The sequence below is a fragment of the Taudactylus pleione genome, unplaced genomic scaffold (genome assembly GCF_031769625.1).
Source record: "Taudactylus pleione unplaced genomic scaffold, aTauple2 ptg000114l, whole genome shotgun sequence".
In the NCBI taxonomy this organism is placed as follows: Eukaryota; Metazoa; Chordata; class Amphibia; order Anura; family Myobatrachidae; genus Taudactylus; species Taudactylus pleione.
This window is the reverse complement of record NW_028284516.1, coordinates 8,118,919-8,137,445: the sequence shown is the minus strand read 5'-3', so window position 1 is coordinate 8,137,445 and position 18,527 is coordinate 8,118,919. Positions and strand designations below refer to the sequence as shown.

The following is an 18,527-nucleotide window of genomic DNA, read 5'->3' as shown; positions in this document are numbered from 1 at the left end:
ACATGGTTTTCCAGCTTCACCCATAGCCAGTGTATCAATATAATAATTACAACTGTTGATACTTTTTTATCATATGCAACATTGATACGACTTCAATTATTGCATCACAGATGCATCTGTTTCTTTATTCTTAAATAATTTATGTATGATTAATAAATTGTGTATTTTATTTATATGGGCACATTTGCAGTTCTTAGGACTTTATATCCACAGCGCTGTTCATTCATTCTAATAGTTCCTTTCTTTGGCTAGCAACCATTTGTAACATCTGCGTGGAGTGAGAGATATTTATTGAGGAACATTTTATGTTTTATACATTTTGAATTTTATGTCTTTTTCTCCATTAAGCACCTGAAGCTACTAATTTCCCCATAAGTATGTGCAGTAATATGCTAGGTAGCAGGGCTGTAACTAGGGGTGTGTGCAATGCCACCACAGAGAGTGCAGGGCTCTATGGGCGGAATTGTTGTTCCCTCACGGCCCTTGCTTCTGGCCAGCTGGGTGTCTGGAACAGCACCGTGCAGCCAGTATTTCTGCGGAAGTGCCATCTGAAGCATTCTTTGGATGCTCTGGGCATGCACTCTGCCATCTGTAGAGCCACTGGGAGAGCCCTCAGGACGCTCCGGGCAGTGCTGAACTTCCCGATGCTTGTATCCCTGCTCTTTTCATGAAGTCATATGCTTAGGGTCGGGGACACCACAGGGAGCTCCGGAGCCTTGTTACAGCACTGCTAGATAACTCTGAACTCAAAGATTTTGGTTCGTAACCCCATAGGCCTGTGTACTAAACTGTGCAAGTCCAGGGAGAGATGGGGGTGAACTGAGGTGCCTTTGCCAGTGTTTCCATGCCATTGCAACTACAATTAATCCAGCTCAGTGGCATCAAAACGGGGGTGCGGGCCGCACTCAGGTGTCACCCGCGGAGGGGTGACACCAAGGTGCAGACTGACACTCCCCCACAGTGACAGGAGCCAGGTGCTGCACTGTAGTATTAAGTGCAGCATCTGGCTCCTGACACTGTGAGAGCCGGGCACTGCAAGACAAGGCAGTCAGCATGCACCTCCTGCACCCCCTTTGGTAATATTAGGAACGGGACCACAGGGATTCGTGTTGCAAGGCCACGCCCCCGCCCCACGATGCCACGCTCTTCTTGCGAGGCCACGCCCCTTTTTGGGGAGCATGCGGCTTTGCTGCGCTCCCAATGTCCCTCCCCGCACCAGGTGACACCATGTGGAGGGACGCCACTGATCCAGCTCACTCCTAATTGAATCGACCCCTGTGTTGCAAGAATGCTAATTTAAAATGTTATTAGTGTTATGTGAAAAGTGATATTGTTTAATTTGCAGTATAAAATAGGAAGGCAACATTTGCAAAAAGTGTAACTGAGGCGTAAAATACCCCCAGTGAGGATGTTAGAGCAGGTCTGGATTACTCAAGAAAGCAAACCAAAGCCTTGTCTATGGCTCAGCAGATATAAGTGGTCAGCACAAGCAGTGGTATTGGATGGTGCTGGTAGCTAAGGCCTTTGCACTTATGCTGGACTCTGCTTGTCAGCTCCAGCCCATGACATCAAATGTGATCTGATTAAAATAAGTGATAATTAGGGCTTGGAGTACAATTTTACAAATTCTACTCCAATTGCCCTTTAGTAACTGTAGGTGAAACTAAAATAATTTGAAAAGGGTGTAAAAACATGTTAATAAATAGAGCCCTTAGTGAGGGAATAACATTCTATTAAACTCTCTGGCCATAACGTATGAAACTAAGACATAACAGTGTGTGATTATTTATAAGCAATTAGCTGTAATAAGTGATTTACAGAAACGGAATGACATAGACAATGGTTGTTTTGTCGAACATATATTTTAATACACTTTACTATTTTTCAAACCTTTTTTCATGTTTTTTTGTTTTATATTTCACCTATTTTAACTTATAAATATTTAATACATACCAATAAAGTTTATACTTTTTAAATTATATTTTTGTGGTCACTAGTGCACCCTCGAAACTACTTACCTTTCTCTTCTTATTTTTGTGACATATGTATAAATTAAGTAGTGGGTAGCACCTCATAGAAGCCATATAACGATGCGGTAGAGATGTGTAACTATAGATTTGAGCTATTTGAGATAAGGACCATTGAAGATATTAGGATAAAGATACTGATTTTGGCATTTTATAGTATTATGCTGGACTGGTATATAAGGAGGCAGAACCTCCTCTTTGTTAGCTCCAGCCCATGACATCATTATAACTGCAAATTAATCAGTGCAGTTTCATGGTGCATTTAAGTTGCATCACATTGCGACACTCAGCACTAGCAGAGATCTGTACTTGTGAGCGCCCTCTGCAGGATAGGTAGCTTTAATACTTGACCACCAGACAGCTAAGAGCTGATTCAGAGGTGGCTGCACTGCCGATGTCAGACGTAATGGAGCGATGTTTTGCTACTGTGCATGTCTAAGTCACTTCATGCATGCGTCCCGATTGAGTCCATACAGAGTCACAGTTGCGATTTCAGACGCATGCACAGACAAATATATTGAAAATGTAGTGAGCGTGAAAGTGGTTGCATGCACAGAATCTTAGCAACTCTTTGGAGGCCACACTTGGATGGCGAAACTGCATTGACCATAGGACTGGTGCACGTTTCGATGATGCAACCAATGGTGCATCTAAAGACCCATCAATCGGTATCACAGAGTGTACGGGTGCTGACAGTGGGCATCTCAGTTTTGCGCATTTGGATATACAGATGTTGACCAGGTTGCAGCATTTGCTTAAAGTTGCAGATAGGCGACTGCCAACAGATACAGCCCCGGTCACTTCTGCATCCATTTCTAAATTAGCCCCTTAATCTTTTATTGTATGGGGCAGGGATGGGGAACCTCAGGTCCGGGGGCCGTATAAGGCCCGCAGAATCATTTGGTCTGGCCCTCTAAGCTTTTTTCTGCTAGCCTCATCTAGAGTGGCACGCTGCAGCTAGTATCTATGCAGCAGTGCCACCCAGAGCATCCTTAGGACACTTCAGACAGTCACACCGCTGCCCTTACAGCTACCAGAGCATTCTCCGGATGCTCCGGGCATTGCTGTAATCACCGGCGATTGTGGCCCCGCCCCATATGATGTCACACTGAGGGGGTGTGGCCTGCACCGGGCCCGCAAATAATGTTATATATATCAAAATTACCCTCTGCAGAAAAAAGGTTCCCCACCCCTGGTATAGGTACTGTAGTAATAGTTAATATGGGACAATATTGGTGTAACATAAGGATAATGGTGCAGTAACACAACGGCAAATGTTGCTTTAATATGTGGTCAACTTTGGCATAAATTGAGGTCAATGCTTGTTAAAATGGGGACACTGTGTTTGTTGTATCAAGCAGTGAAAGCGTGGAGATGTGGACCAGTGGAGAAGTTGCCCATAGCAACCAATCAGCTTCAAAGTAGCATTTATCAAGTACAGTGAATAAAATAACAGGTAGGAGCTGATTGGTTGCTATGGGTAACTTCTCTACTGGTCCACTTCTCCACACTTTTCACTGCTTGATACATAAACCCCAATATTTGAAGTTACATGTGGTCAATATTAACATAACACGGAGGCAATGCTGCATCATAGGGATAATAATTGTGTAACGCAGAGGCACAGCTATTATTGTGTGCTGCCATACCTTCCAACGGTCACTTTGTGTAAGGGACAGTCCTGATGTGAGCCGACCATCCTGCCTTCCTGACAGTTTGTCCTGACACGTGGGACTGTCCCTGCTCAGGGGCAGGTTCTCACCAATTTTCCTGACTTTTTTAGGGAACAAAATGGGGCTATGGACAGCCTAGCAGTGCTAACATGCCAGAAACACCCCATGGTATGTGGTACCTCATTTATTTGTTCATGTCACTATGCTTTGTGTGAAAGGTCAACATCAAATGTTATGACATATCGTCACTGCTAGTACATTTAACATGTAGGCACTGCTATGTTATCAATAAGGGTGCACTTTTAGCGTAGCCAGTATGGCAGCACTACTGTTATAATCATGTGTGGGTCACTGTATGATATGTCTGCAATAGGCGCTGGTAGTTTTTTAGTTGTTGGAATAAGATGGCGAGAACAGAGAAGGGCCCAAAATTGCTGCCCAGCTTAGGACCCAGCATGGGCTTTATCCAAACCTGTTTATAATAATAAACCAATGTATCAGATTTACAGAGCATCCTGCATTATGTAAATGTTACATAGTTTAATTTTTGTTTAGTATTATTATACTTTTAAAGGGACCGGATATATGTCTGTCCGCTGCTCCATTCAGTCCCCTCTCTATCCGCTTATCTGCACCCACCCCTTGCTCTGTCCCACCTTCCTCTCTATCTGCAGCTCTGTCCTGCCCCACCCCCTCTGTCTGCTGCTGTCCCATCCCACTCCCCTCTTTACCTTCTCCACTGTCCTGCTGTTCCGACCCCACTAAATCCCTCAGCCTTGTCCCGCCCCTGTTCCATCCCACCCCATACTTACCGTGTTCCCAACGTCCCTCATCCTCCTCCTCCCTTGCTAGCTACTGTAGTCTTGCTAGTCTAGGGTCTATCTTGTCTCATTTAGCAGTGGGAGCCATTGGGCAATGAGGCCCCGCTGTCACATGCCATATTCTTAAAGCTGGTTTTTACTCTGAAAATGATAAGTGCAATAACATCTATTATATATATTTTTTAGTAATAGTTTTATACTATTTTGTGTATCTCTTTTACATGTACTATTGGACATATGATCATGTAAGTTATACCTGTTTTTACCACATTTCATTGGTGGCTTTGGGGTCACATGTTTTTTTCACTGTGGTTCTGTGTGCTATATATGGGGATTGACCAGGTCTATCTATATTCAGATTAAATAGTCATACTATGCACTAATCATTTTGTTATTTCTCCTTTTTTATCTGTTTTTTTCTTGTTTTGTCCCGCCATTTTAATTTTCGTGAGCGCAAGTTGCTCAGGAACCGCTTCTCTTTTTTTTTTTATTGTACTCACTGCCATTTATGTTAGAGATGAGACGCCTTAGAGAATTATTATATAGATATGTGGCTGTTATTATAAATATCTATACAAGTATAGAAGAGGATTTTAGGACCTGGGGCCTCCTCTCATGCATCCGAATATACAGTAGCAATGAATACAGTACATTGTGGCTTGATAGCTGCTATACCGGGCTAATCTATAGATTTACACTTACTATACTAGGCCCTAATAGTGTCAGGAGTATTCCCTGTCTCCACTCGCATTGGTAACCTACATATATCAAAAGTCAATTAAATTTAATTTTTGTTTGCAAAGCAAATAGTGCATACATACGAGACCACCATCAGTGATAATGATATCGCTGAATGATCTCCTGGGTGTGCCGGATGATCGATATCGATCATCCAGCACACCACCAACCCACCAACGACGGTCAAAGACCCGTGATCAACGATTGCAGGTCCCTATAGTATCCTGGTCAATATCGACCAAGTTGGCCTGCATACACGGGCGATGGACGATACCGTTATCGTCCATGCGTGCCCGCGCATCGCAGGTCGTTGGTGGGTTGGAAGGGACCAAAAAATGCATGATATGAACGATAACGATATGATCAATATCGTTATCATTCATATCGAGCATTTTAATCATTCCGTGTGTATGCTCCATTAGAGTACAAAACTTACTTTGCTTTTTGAAGTTAAATTTTCTCATGGCCAAATCACTTCTCCCGAACGTTTCTTGTTTTCCTCTGAGTAGAGAACTATTTTAATAAAAAAAAACAAAAAGTTAAATCAGACTTTGTAAATAAATTCAATTGACACCGTGCAGTTACATTTCATTGGTGTTTATGAAAAATGTAAATAATAATTAGATCACACTTACACCTTTTACCGGTACACTAAATTAAAAGCAGAGGTTTTTTTAGATATTAAAACTTGATTTGAAATTTTTTGTAGTTTAGTACAATTATGTATTTTCTTACTACAAGTTATAATGTGGTGGTTTATGTAGTGTAACTGAATTGTTGCCTCTTAAAACACATTTTGGCAGCGTTGAAATAAAATATATCCTGCATTTAGCACTCTCCTCTGGTTATACCACAGTTACTTACTTAGCTGCCCATCTATGGAGAACAACGTTGGGGCACCATAGGCAAAACTTGCAGAGAGAAACTGTCAATGTTATAGGGTGCATGTAATTATTTCCTTTGGGTGCTGATACTGCTTAGATATGTACCAGGAACAAATCCAGTTGTAAACAAATGAAATACAATTAATCTACCTCACTTGTAAACTACATATCCCTAAATATATATAACAGAACCATCATAGCCAAGCTTTTGTCAGGTTTAACGCTATTTATGGCAGAGGCTCTTCTCGATCACCCTGGGGCTTTGATTACTGCAATGCTAAAAGTAATAATTACTATAGTAAACTGATATAATTACTATAATAAACTTAAATAATACAAATGCACTGAGTTCAGAAATCATTGTTAAAAAAACTCATTGTTAAAAAAACTCCTCATTTAGCTAATCCTTATTCACAAACAAAGTGACCCTAGGGGGAATATATACTACAGGTCAAGTTCAATTGATCATAATCGATCAACATCGATGTTGTGTTTCTGGGGCTAAAGCACACATTTACTAACAGACTATTTATTTAATTTTTTTATTTAAGAAATTCATAAATGTGTGATTTAGCCCCAGAACCACAACATCGATGTTGATCGATTCTGATCAATTTTCAATCGATCAAAATGATTTAAAATGGATCTTTAGTAAATATACCCCTTGGGTTGGGAAAGTTGCTAACCAGTTTGCTAGATAGTTTATCCAGACATCCCTCCCAAAACTGTCCAACATCTTCCAGTCATTTTTGGGGCTCTACGCTCATAAACATCTAAAAAATATATCCACATTATAGTGTGCCTTCTATTACTGGGATGTAGTTATAATCCCAACAGTCGGGATGCCTTTGCTTAAAGTTCCGGCGCTGGATTCCCGACACCTGTCAGAGTTCCGGTGCTGGTACCTTGAAAGCCAGCATTCTGATGGTAAGTACTGGGGTAGGGTTAGGCATTGGGGGGAGGGTTAGGTTTAGCCACTAAGTGGGAAGGGTTAGGGTTAGGCACTAGGGGGAGGTTGGTTTAGGCTTTGGGGGGAGGGTTAGGTTTAGGCTTTGGGGGGAGGGTTAGGTTTAGGCACTAAGTGGGGAGGTTTAGGGTTAGAGAAACAGACAAATCTCAGGTGCACAACTCCAAATTATTGATAATATATACATGCAATAAAATGTAATCAATAGAGGTTTTTAGCATAATCATGGCCAAGGTTATGGGCCTACCCACCATATCCAGGTAACCTCTTTAGGGTAGGTCCCTAACATACTAGTGTTCAAATCCAGAGCGCAGGACCCCCCCCCCCAAACTGGCCCAGCTAAGTTGCCCCAGGGCTCCGCCATAGTAAGAAAAGTGCAGTGTAAAAGAGATAGTTAAGAGCAGCCACAGCTGTATATAAAGAATGAAAATAAAAAAGTTAAATACATGTATAATAAACAATCAGTGAAGGGTTAAAATGTGTTTTAAAAGAATCATGTTTTATAATGCGGTGCCCTGAAACAGATCAACCAAAGCAATCCAGGGGGACCCACGCACCAAAAATGAACCAAAGTTGCACTACAGTATACAGGTTTAGGCACTAGGTTGAGATTGGTTTAGGCCTTGGGGAGAAGGGTTAGGTTTAGGCACTAGTGAGAGGTTGGTTTAGCCATTGGGGAGAGGGTTACGTTTAGGCACTTGGGGGAGGTTGGTTTAGGCATTGGGGGAGGGTTAGGTTTAGGCACTAAGTGGGGAGGGTTAGGGTGCGGCACTAGGGGGAGGTTGGATTAGGTATTGGGGGGAGGGTTAGGTTTAGGCAACGAGGAAGGAAGATTAGGGGTAGGGAGAGAGAGAGGGTACTGACCGTCAGGTGTCGGTATCCTAACCCTGTGTGGATGGCGGCGTTGGGATTCTGGCCGCCGGGATCCCGAACCCTGGCATCCCGTACCCGACCCGTATTACTATCCCACAGTATAGTCATCTTCCCCGTAGTGTGATGGAAAGTGGGTAGACATAAGTGTACAACAGTGCATATATCAGTGTACAGTGCATGTATTTATTAATCCAAGTTGCTTTGAGGTTGTTATATCCACAATAGGAGTATAGTAGGTTGGTTGTAGCTGTCTAAAACAATCCAATTGCACTCCTTAAAAATATATTCAAGATAAAAATGTAATTTAAACATTTCAGCATAATTTATTTGAAGAAGTTTGGTTAAGACAATTGAATCGATTCTAATGTGCATTTATTAATATTTATAACAATATTATAGGTTTCACATCACATTTTTATTGACCTTTCTCTTCTCTGCATGTAGATAGTGATATAAACTGGGAAGTAGATTAAACACATTTCATATTGATTGCAAAGTAATTTCCCAGCACAAAAAATTATTTTAAACAATTTTAATATATTAACAGCAATTTATAAATATTGAGGATTTTAAGTGCAATAGCTGTTCCATGCCTTGTATAGTTGGCTGTCCCTTAGATGCTCATACATTCCCCGTATTGGGAATGGTCTCAGCAATAAGCTTTATATTCATTTACATTCCTCCAGAGTGTTAAAGCTTATTGGAGACTGCAATTAGCTTGGCGTTATCGACACAATGCAAATCACCTAATCTGTTTTCTCTTTAATTGACTTCCAATCTGTGAATAACATGGAAACGTTATTTATGTTTACAAGATAGTACATTTAAAGTATTCCAAATATTGGTAATATTTAAATCAAATACATATAATAGGTATATGAAAAGATATATACTGAATGCTCCAATATACATTCTCATTCATTTATGATTTTAGTCAAACTTTTGAGCTGTAATAAACTAATAATACATACTGTATATGAGATCCACCTTAGCTAATATATGATGATATGATGTACATGGAGTTAGAATGTGAGGAATCTGTATTTACCATACATGTTTGTGAATGCTGTTTCATGAAAACTTACTAATATGAAAAAAAAATGTTCTGTAGATTTTCATGATAAAATTAATGCACAAAAAGGAGCATTAAGGATAATTAGCAGCTTCTGTATTTCTGTAAGTGTACCTAGTTTTATGGATAAGCACATGGAACTGTGGTGTATGTTGGTGAGGTCTATGGAGCAGTGGGGAAGATAAAGTACAAAGTAATCTTACAGGATGGTATTTTTTCATTTTCAGGACCATCCTTCAGTGTGCAAAACTGAGGGGTACAGTATAATTGCTAAATATAAATGGAGATGTTGCACATAGTAACCAAACAAATTATAGCTGTTATCGTCTAGAATGTGCAAGATAAATGATAAGTAGAATCTGATTGGTTGCTATGGGCAAAACCTCCACTTCTATAAACCTGCACTATAGTAAATTAGGGGTGAGCGGGTTCGGATTTCTGAAATCCGAACCCCCCCGAGCCCCCCCGATCCGAGTCCGATCCGAGTCAGGCTCGACTTTTCCCGCCTGACTCGGATCTGACATCGAGGCAAAACGTCATCATCCCGCCTTCCGAGTCTCGCGGGTTTTGGATCCTATATAAGGTACCCGCGTCGGCGCCATTTTCTCACTCGGCTGTGGACAGTGAAGAGGGAGGGTGGGAGTTAGTGCTGTGTAGTGTAGTGTAGTGTAGTGCTGCTGTTGTCCACTACTTCAAAGTCCATAGGGGCTGGCTGTGTTGTGCTGTGCTGCTGTTGTTAATAGGGGCTGTGTCCACTACTTCAAAGTCCATAGGGGCTGGCTGGACTGTGTTGTGCAGTCAGTTCCAAAGTCCTGTGCAGTGTCCCAGTCCTAAAGGGGTGCTGTAGTGTTGTCCAGGGGGTGCTCTGTCCATCAGGGGTGCTCCCCCCAAGTGCTAAAAAAATAATATATTTTCTGTGTTTGTGAATTGTGTGCGCAGTAGCCGCACGTGCATCAACAAAGTAGTGCCAAGCGTGCGCCTGTGTCATAAGTAAAGGGCCGGCTGGCTTGACCGTTAAGGGTGCTGTAACCCCCGAAAGTACACTCCAGTCCAAACCAAAAAAAAAATTATTTTCTGTGTTTGTGAATTGTGTGCGCAGTAGCCGCACGTGCATCAACAAAGTAGTGCCAAGCGTGCGCCTGTGTCATAAGTAAAGGGCCGGCTGGCTTGACCGTTAAGGGTGCTGTAACCCCCGAAAGTACACTCCAGTCCAAACCTAAAAAAAAATTATTTTCTGTGTTTGTGAATTGTGTGCGCAGTAGCCGCACGTGCATCAACAAAGTAGTGCCAAGCGTGCGCCTGTGTCATAAGTAAAGGGCCGGCTGGCTTGACCGTTAAAGGGTGCTGTAACCCCCGAAAGTACACTCCAGTCCAAACCAAAAAAAAAATATTTTCTGTGTTTGTTAATTGTGTGCGCAGTAGCCGCACGTGCATCAACAAAGTAGTGCCAAGCGTGCGCCTGTGTCATAAGTAAAGGGCCGGCTGGGTTGACCGTTAAGGGTGCTGTAACCCCCGAAAGTACACTCCAGTCCAAACCTAAAAAAAAATTATTTTCTGTGTTTGTGAATTGTGTGCGCAGTAGCCGCACGTGCATCAACAAAGTAGTGCCAAGAGTGCCCCTGTGTCATAAGTAAAGGGCCGGCTGGCTTGACCGTTAAAGGGTGCTGTAACCCCCGAAAGTACACTCCAGTCCAAACCAAAAAAAAATTATTTTCTGTGTTTGTGAATTGTGTGCGCAGTAGCCGCACGTGCATCAACAAAGTAGTGCCAAGCGTGCGCCTGTGTCATAAGTAAAGGGCCGGCTGGCTTGACCGTTAAAGGGTGCTGTAACCCCTGAAAGTACACTCCAGTCCAAACCAAAAAAAAATTATTTTCTGTGTTTGTGAATTGTGTGCGCAGTAGCCGCACGTGCATCAACAAAGTAGTGTCAAGCGTTCGCCTGTGTCATAAGTAAAGGGCCGGCTGGCTTGACCGTTAAGGGTGCTGTAACCCCCGAAAGTACACTCCAGTCCAAACCAAAAAAAAAATTATTTTCTGTGTTTGTGAATTGTGTGCGCAGTAGCCGCACGTGCATCAACAAAGTAGTGCCAAGCGTGCGCCTGTGTCATAAGTAAAGGGCCGGCTGGCTTGACCGTTAAGGGTGCTGTAACCCCCGAAAGTACACTCCAGTCCAAACCAAAAAAAAAATTATTTTCTGTGTTTGTGAATTGTGTGCGCAGTAGCCGCACGTGCATCAACAAAGTAGTGCCAAGCGTGCGCCTGTGTCATAAGTAAAGGGCCGGCTGGCTTGACCGTTAAGGGTGCTGTAACCCCCGAAAGTACACTCCAGTCCAAACCTAAAAAAAAATTATTTTCTGTGTTTGTGAATTGTGTGCGCAGTAGCCGCACGTGCATCAACAAAGTAGTGCCAAGCGTGCGCCTGTGTCATAAGTAAAGGGCCGGCTGGCTTGACCGTTAAAGGGTGCTGTAACCCCCGAAAGTACACTCCAGTCCAAACCAAAAAAAAATTATTTTCTGTGGTTGTGAATTGTGTGCGCAGTAGCCGCACGTGCATCAACAAAGTAGTGCCAAGCGTGCGCCTGTGTCATAAGTAAAGGGCCGGCTGGCTTGACCGTTAAGGGTGCTGTAACCCCCGAAAGTACACTCCAGTCCAAACCTAAAAAAAAATTATTTTCTGTGTTTGTGAATTGTGTGCGCAGTAGCCGCACGTGCATCAACAAAGTAGTGCCAAGAGTGCGCCTGTGTCATAAGTAAAGGGCCGGCTGGCTTGACCGTTAAAGGGTGCTGTAACCCCCGAAAGTACACTCCAGTCCAAACCAAAAAAAAATTATTTTCTGTGTTTGTGAATTGTGTGCGCAGTAGCCGCACGTGCATCAACAAAGTAGTGCCAAGCGTGCGCCTGTGTCATAAGTAAAGGGCCGGCTGGCTTGACCGTTAAAGGGTGCTGTAACCCCTGAAAGTACACTCCAGTCCAAACCAAAAAAAAATTATTTTCTGTGTTTGTGAATTGTGTGCGCAGTAGCCGCACGTGCATCAACAAAGTAGTGCCAAGCGTGCGCCTGTGTCATAAGTAAAGGGCCGGCTGGCTTGACCGTTAAGGGTGCTGTAACTCCCGAAAGTACACTCCAGTCCAAACCAAAAAAAAAATTATTTTCTGTGTTTGTGAATTGTGTGCGCAGTAGCCGCACGTGCATCAACAAAGTAGTGCCAAGCGTGCGCCTGTGTCATAAGTAAAGGGCCGGCTGGCTTGACCGTTAAGGGTGCTGTAACCCCCGAAAGTACACTCCAGTCCAAACCAAAAAAAAAATTATTTTCTGTGTTTGTGAATTGTGTGCGCAGTAGCCGCACGTGCATCAACAAAGTAGTGCCAAGCGTGCGCCTGTGTCATAAGTAAAGGGCCGGCTGGCTTGACCGTTAAGGGTGCTGTAACCCCCGAAAGTACACTCCAGTCCAAACCTAAAAAAAAATTATTTTCTGTGTTTGTGAATTGTGTGCGCAGTAGCCGCACGTGCATCAACAAAGTAGTGCCAAGCGTGCGCCTGTGTCATAAGTAAAGGGCCGGCTGGCTTGACCGTTAAAGGGTGCTGTAACCCCCGAAAGTACACTCCAGTCCAAACCAAAAAAAAATTATTTTCTGTGTTTGTGAATTGTGTGCGCAGTAGCCGCACGTGCATCAACAAAGTAGTGCCAAGCGTGCGCCTGTGTCATAAGTAAAGGGCCGGCTGGCTTGACCGTTAAAGGGTGCTGTAACCCCCAAAGTACACTCCAGTCCAAACCAAAAAAAAATTATTTTCTGTGTTTGTGAATTGTGTGCGCAGTAGCCGCACGTGCATCAACAAAGTAGTGCCAAGAGTGCGCCTGTGTCATAAGTAAAGGGCCGGCTGGCTTGACCGTTAAAGGGTGCTGTAACCCACAAAGTACACTCCAGTCCGAACCAAAAAAAAATTTATTTTCTGTGTTTAGCCGCACGTATATATCAAATCGATATAACATAAATGGAGGACCAAACTTTCTCCGATAAAAATAAAATAGAGAAAGATCAAGAACCACTTCCTCCTAGTGCTGAAGCTGCTGCCACTAGTCATGACATAGACGATAACATGCCATCAACGTCGTCTGCCAAGGCCGATGCCCAATGTCATAGTAGAGGGCACATACAATCCCAAATGGCAAAGTTCAGGAAAATGACCTTGAAAAAGACATTTAAATCAGCTGAAGAGAAACGTAAACTTGCCAATATGCCATTTACGACACGGAGTGGCAAGGAACGGCTAAGGTCGATCCCTAGTATGTTCATGACTAGTGGTTCAGCTTCACATGACGATGGAAGCACTCCTCCCACTAAAAAAATCAAAAGAGTTAAGCTGGCAAAAGCACAGCGAAGAACTGTGCTTTCTAAGAAGATATCACAAATCCCCAAAGAGAGTCCAAGTGTGGTGGTGGTTGCGATGCCTGACCTTCCCAGCACTGGACGGGAAGAGGTGGCTCTTTCCACCATTTGCACGCCCCCTGCAAGTGCTGAAAGGAGCACCCACAGTCCACTTGCTGATATGCAAATTGAAGATGTCACTGTTGAAGTACAACAGGATGAGGATACTGGTGTAGCTGGCGCTGAGGAGGAAGTTGGCGAGGAGGATTCTGATGGTGATGTGGTTTGTTTAAATCAGGCTCCAGGGGAGACAGTTGTTGTCCGTGGGATGAAAAAGCCCATCACGGTCATGCCTGGGCAGAAGACCAAACATTCCACCTCTTTGGTCTGGCAATATTTCTATCCAAATCCGGACAACAACTGTCTTGCCATATGTACCATATGTAAAGGTGAAATAAGTAGGGGTAGGGACGTCAACCACCTAGGAACATCCTCCCTTATACGGCATCTGCAGCGCGTTCATAAAAAGTTACTGTCAAGTTCAGAAACTTTGGCTCAGACCGTAAGCAGTCCAGGGACACCTAAATCCCGTTGTCCTGTTGTATCCAAGCGCCTGCAAACCACACCGTCAACTCCCTCCTCGTCAATTTCCTCCTTAGTCAGGATCGGAAGTAGTCCTGCAGGCCATATCACTGGCATGACTGACTCTCCTATCCGGGATTCCTCCGGAGGATCCTGCATTGCTACGCCTACTGCTGCCGCTGCTGCTGTTGCTGCTGCTGCTGGGAGTCGTTCATCATCCCAGAGAGGAAGTAGGAACACCACTACTTTTACTAAACAATTGACCCTCCAACAGTCCTTAGCGAGGAGGATGAAGTACGACAGCAGTCATCCTGAAGCAAAACGTATAACTGAGGCCTTGACTGCTATGTTGGTGTTAGACGTGCGTCCGGTATCCGCCATTAGTGCAGTGGGATTTAGACAATTGATGGAGGTAGTGTGTCCCCGGTTCCAAATCCCGTCTAGATTCCACTTCACTAGGCAGGCGATACCGAGACTGTACAGAAACGTCAGAAAAAGTGTCCTCAGTGTCCTGAAAAATGCCGTTGTACACAATGTCCACTTAACCACGGACATGTGGACAAGTGGAACAGGGCAGACTAAGGACTATATGACTGTGACAGCCCACTGGGTAGATGTATCACCTTACGCAGCAACAGCAGCAGCGTCACCAGTAGCAGCATCTCAGAAACGCCAGCTCGTTACAAGGCAGGCTACGCTGTGTATCACCGGTTTCAGTAAGAGGCACACCGCCGACAACCTCTTAGAGAAACTGAGGGAAATCATCGCCCAGTGGCTTACCCCACTTAGACTCTCCTGGGGATTTGTGATATCTGACAACGCCACCAATATTGTGCGGGCATTACATCTGGGCAAATTCCAGCACGTCCCATGTTTTGCTCACACAATAAACTTGGTGGTGCAGAATTTTCTGAAAAGCGACAGGGGCGTGCAGGAGACGCTTTGGGTGGCCCGAAAAATTTCTGGCCACTTTCGCCATTCAGCGACTGCGTGCCGAAGACTGGAGCGCCAGCAAACACTCTTGAACCTGCCCCGCCATCACCTGAAGCAAGAGGTTGTGACGCGGTGGAACTCAACCCTCTATATGCTTCAGAGGATGGAGGAGCAGCAAAAGGCCATACAAGCCTATACATCCACCTATGACATAGGCAAAGGAGGGGGTATGCACCTGACTCAAGCGCAGTGGAGAATGATTTCCGTGTTGTGCAAGGTTCTTCAGCCCTTCGAACTTGCCACACGTGAAGTCAGTTCAGACACTGCCAGCTTGAGTCAGGTCATTCCCCTCATCAGGCTTTTGCAGAAGCAGCTGGAGAAAGTGAAGGAGGAGCTAAGACGGAGCGATTCCGCTCGGCATGTGGGACTTGTGGATGAAGCCCTTCATTCGCTTTGCCAGGATTCCAGGGTGGTCAATCTGTTGAAATCAGACCACTACATTTTGGCCACCGTGCTCGATCCTAGGTTTAAAGCCTATGTGGTGTCTCTCTTTCCGGCCGACACAAGCCTGCAGAGGTGCAAAGACCTGCTGGTGAACACACTGTCAGCTGAAGCGGAACGTGACACGTCAACGGCTCCTTCTTCATTTTCTCCCGCAACTGGGGCTGCCAGGAAAAAACTTAGGTATCCTAAGCAACCCGCTGGCGGTGATGCAGGGCAGGCAGGACCAAGTTTGGACATCTGGTCCGGACTGAAGGACCTGGCAACAATTTCTGACATGTCTACTGTCACTGCATATGATACTGTCACCATTGACAGAATGGTGGAGGATTACATCGGTGACAGCATCCAAGTAGGCATGTCAGACAGTCCATACCTGTACTGGCAGGAAAAAGAGGCAATTTGGAGGCCCCTGTACAAACTGGCTCTATTTTACCTGAGTTGCCCCCCCTCCAGTGTGTACTCCGAAAGAGTGTTTAGTGCAGCCGGGAACCTTGTCAGCGAAAGGCGTAGGAGGTTGCTTCCACAGAATGTGGAGAAGATGATGTTCATCAAAATGAATTATCAGCTCTTCCAGGGAGACCAGCCTCCAGAAGGTACAGAGGGACCTGTGGTGGTGGATTCAAGTGGGGACGAGTTAATACTTTGTGAGGATGAGGATGTACACACTGAAGAGGGTGAGGAATCGGTGGATGAGGAGGATGAGGATGACATCTTGCCTCCGTAGAGCCAGTTTGTGCAGGGACACATTAATTGCCAGCTTGTTTTGTGGGGGCCCAAACGAACCAATCATTTCAGCCACAGTTGTGTGGCAGACCCTGGCGCTGAAATGATTGATTTGTTAAAGTGTGCATGTCCTGTTTATACAACATAAGGGTGGGTGGGAGGGCCCAAGGACAATTCCATCTTGCACCTCTTTTTTTCTTTGCATTATGTACAGTTTGGGGCCTAGTTTTTCTAACTGCCATCCTGCCTGCCACTGCAGTGTCACTCCTAGATGGGTCACGTGTTTGTGCCGCCCACTCGTGTCGCTTAGCATAGTCATCCAGCTACCTCGGTGCAACCTTTTGGACATAAAAACACTATTGTGAGGTGTGAGGTGTTCAGAATAGACTGGAAATGAGTGGAAATTAAGGTTATTGAGGTTAATAATAGCATAGGAGCAGAAAAACCTACAAATTCTGTGATTTTAGCTGTTTTTATGCTTTTTTTCAAAAAAATACAGATCCAAAACACAAAACCCAGAACCCAAAACACGGAAGGGTGGTTTTGGCAAAACCAATCCAGATCCAAAACACGAAGAAAGATCCAGATCCAAAACCAAAACACAAAACACGAAAAGTGGCCGGTGCACACCCCTATAGTAAATATACCCCTAAGAGTAGATTGCTTATATAGAGCTGGTTCCAATGGGCGTGAAGCCTGGAATGCACTTTGCAGCAGTGACGTGCGGTGAGGTCAATGGCTGGAGAGGCACACATGGAGATGGGTCTGAGTACTGGGAGCCTGTCTCATATCCTACTCACTGTAACTCTCCCCTCACTACACTTCAGTATCCATTGATTCTCCTACCTGCATCACTTGTCTTCCCTTTCTGCTGAGCTCCGATCTCTAAACACTGCAGTGCACTTCCTGGTCACATGACACATCCAAAATGTCCATCAGTGCTCAAAGCACGCCACCCATACTCAGAGGCATGCCTCTATTAGCTCTCTTTCTGTGCAGCTTACTGCCCGTGGTGTGGCCCCATCTCCAGCTCTGCAAGCAGTGTCTGACTATATAGAAGCGAGGCTGACCTGTTCCTGCCTCATCTCTCATCTCCCTGCTGTCCCAGGGAGCTCCACAATGCTGGTGAGTATTAACTATAAAAATGATTACAATAAAAAAAGAAGAAGCTTATAAGTTATAAATATCTTCTTTGTATTTTTCTAATCATTTTATATCAAATCTCAGGAGTATGACAAGGGAGGCTCTGTCTCCTCTTCCTACCCTGACTGCACGTCCCTGCTTTGCAGACTACTAGGCACACCTGTGCACTAAGAGCAGGTTTTGCAACTATAACTAACCCTTTATGGTTCAGTTTTATTAACAGTATTAACTTTTTTGCACGTGCCCTGGCCAGGCACTCAATGCCACTTTTTGGATTGGAATTGATTTTCATTAATCCCCATTAATCCAAGTCTATAAGGAGTCTGAAGGCTGGAAAAATAAGATACACTGTCCCAGTGGAGCAACTGGCATATGGAAGCCTAAATAATGCAAAGAGAGCAGATTTCCTTGTTCATATTAATGCCTTTGTAAATGCAATTTAAGTTAGACGAAAAAGGGGGTCAGTACATTGATTTATCTTCTATTAAATGCTCAGTATCTGCTTATAGACTGTATATACAGTAGCTTCTTGGGAACATGTATTCACTGCACCTCATCTCAGCATACCCGCAATTCTCCCTGTAATGCCTGGATTTCAATTTAACATCCGTTAAAGGATATTCATAATTATCACAATTCCTATACTAAGTTAAAATATTGTTACATTGCCCTTAACTGCTAAAGGAAAAATCATTTTTCTTATTTTTTATTATTAAACAGGGTTTCAAAATGTGACAATGATAATAAAACTTTCCTTCAGATGTAAAGAATACAATATAACATGGCATGCTGATGAACATCTATAGATATTAATGAAAGCATACATTACCGTTTCTATAGGCTCGTCCTTGGCATGAAGCTGGTTCTGTGATGTGCTGCTAGCTGAAACCTTACGTCAACTGCTTATGTCGATTGTTTGACTTCTTTCTTAGCTTTGACCTGGCAAAGCTAATCAGCCTGTTAAGTACTTCACTGTAGGGTTTAGCCTAATTTAATTCCATAATGTATCTCTACAACCAGATAAAGGACTGCCTGTGTTTTGCTGCACAACGTCATTAAGACTGTAGAGACAATGTCACTAGAAGGACAGTCTTGCTGAGCAATAGCAAATTTTATACAGCATGTAAGTATTTAATATAGAAGTACACCAGTACCAAACCGTGGTAGATTAGATGGGTAGAATTTATGGGTCGTATATTGTAATCTTGTTAGAGTCTT

General features: G+C 43.9%; 1 protein-coding gene across 1 annotated transcript in view; it reads right to left on the bottom strand.

Moving 5' to 3' along the window:
* The window catches only part of CNGB3 (cyclic nucleotide gated channel subunit beta 3), a 246,521-nt gene extending 228,303 nt beyond the window's left edge, over positions 1–18,218 (bottom strand). The window contains exons 1-2 of the mRNA XM_088471523.1: positions 18,139–18,218; positions 5,696–5,772 (exon numbers count right to left, since the gene is read on the bottom strand). Of these exons, the coding sequence (XP_088327649.1) occupies positions 5,696–5,723 (28 nt within the window). The 5' untranslated portion in view covers positions 5,724–5,772; positions 18,139–18,218. The remainder of the gene's footprint in view (positions 1–5,695; positions 5,773–18,138) is intronic.
* Positions 18,219–18,527: the final 309 nt, after the last annotated feature.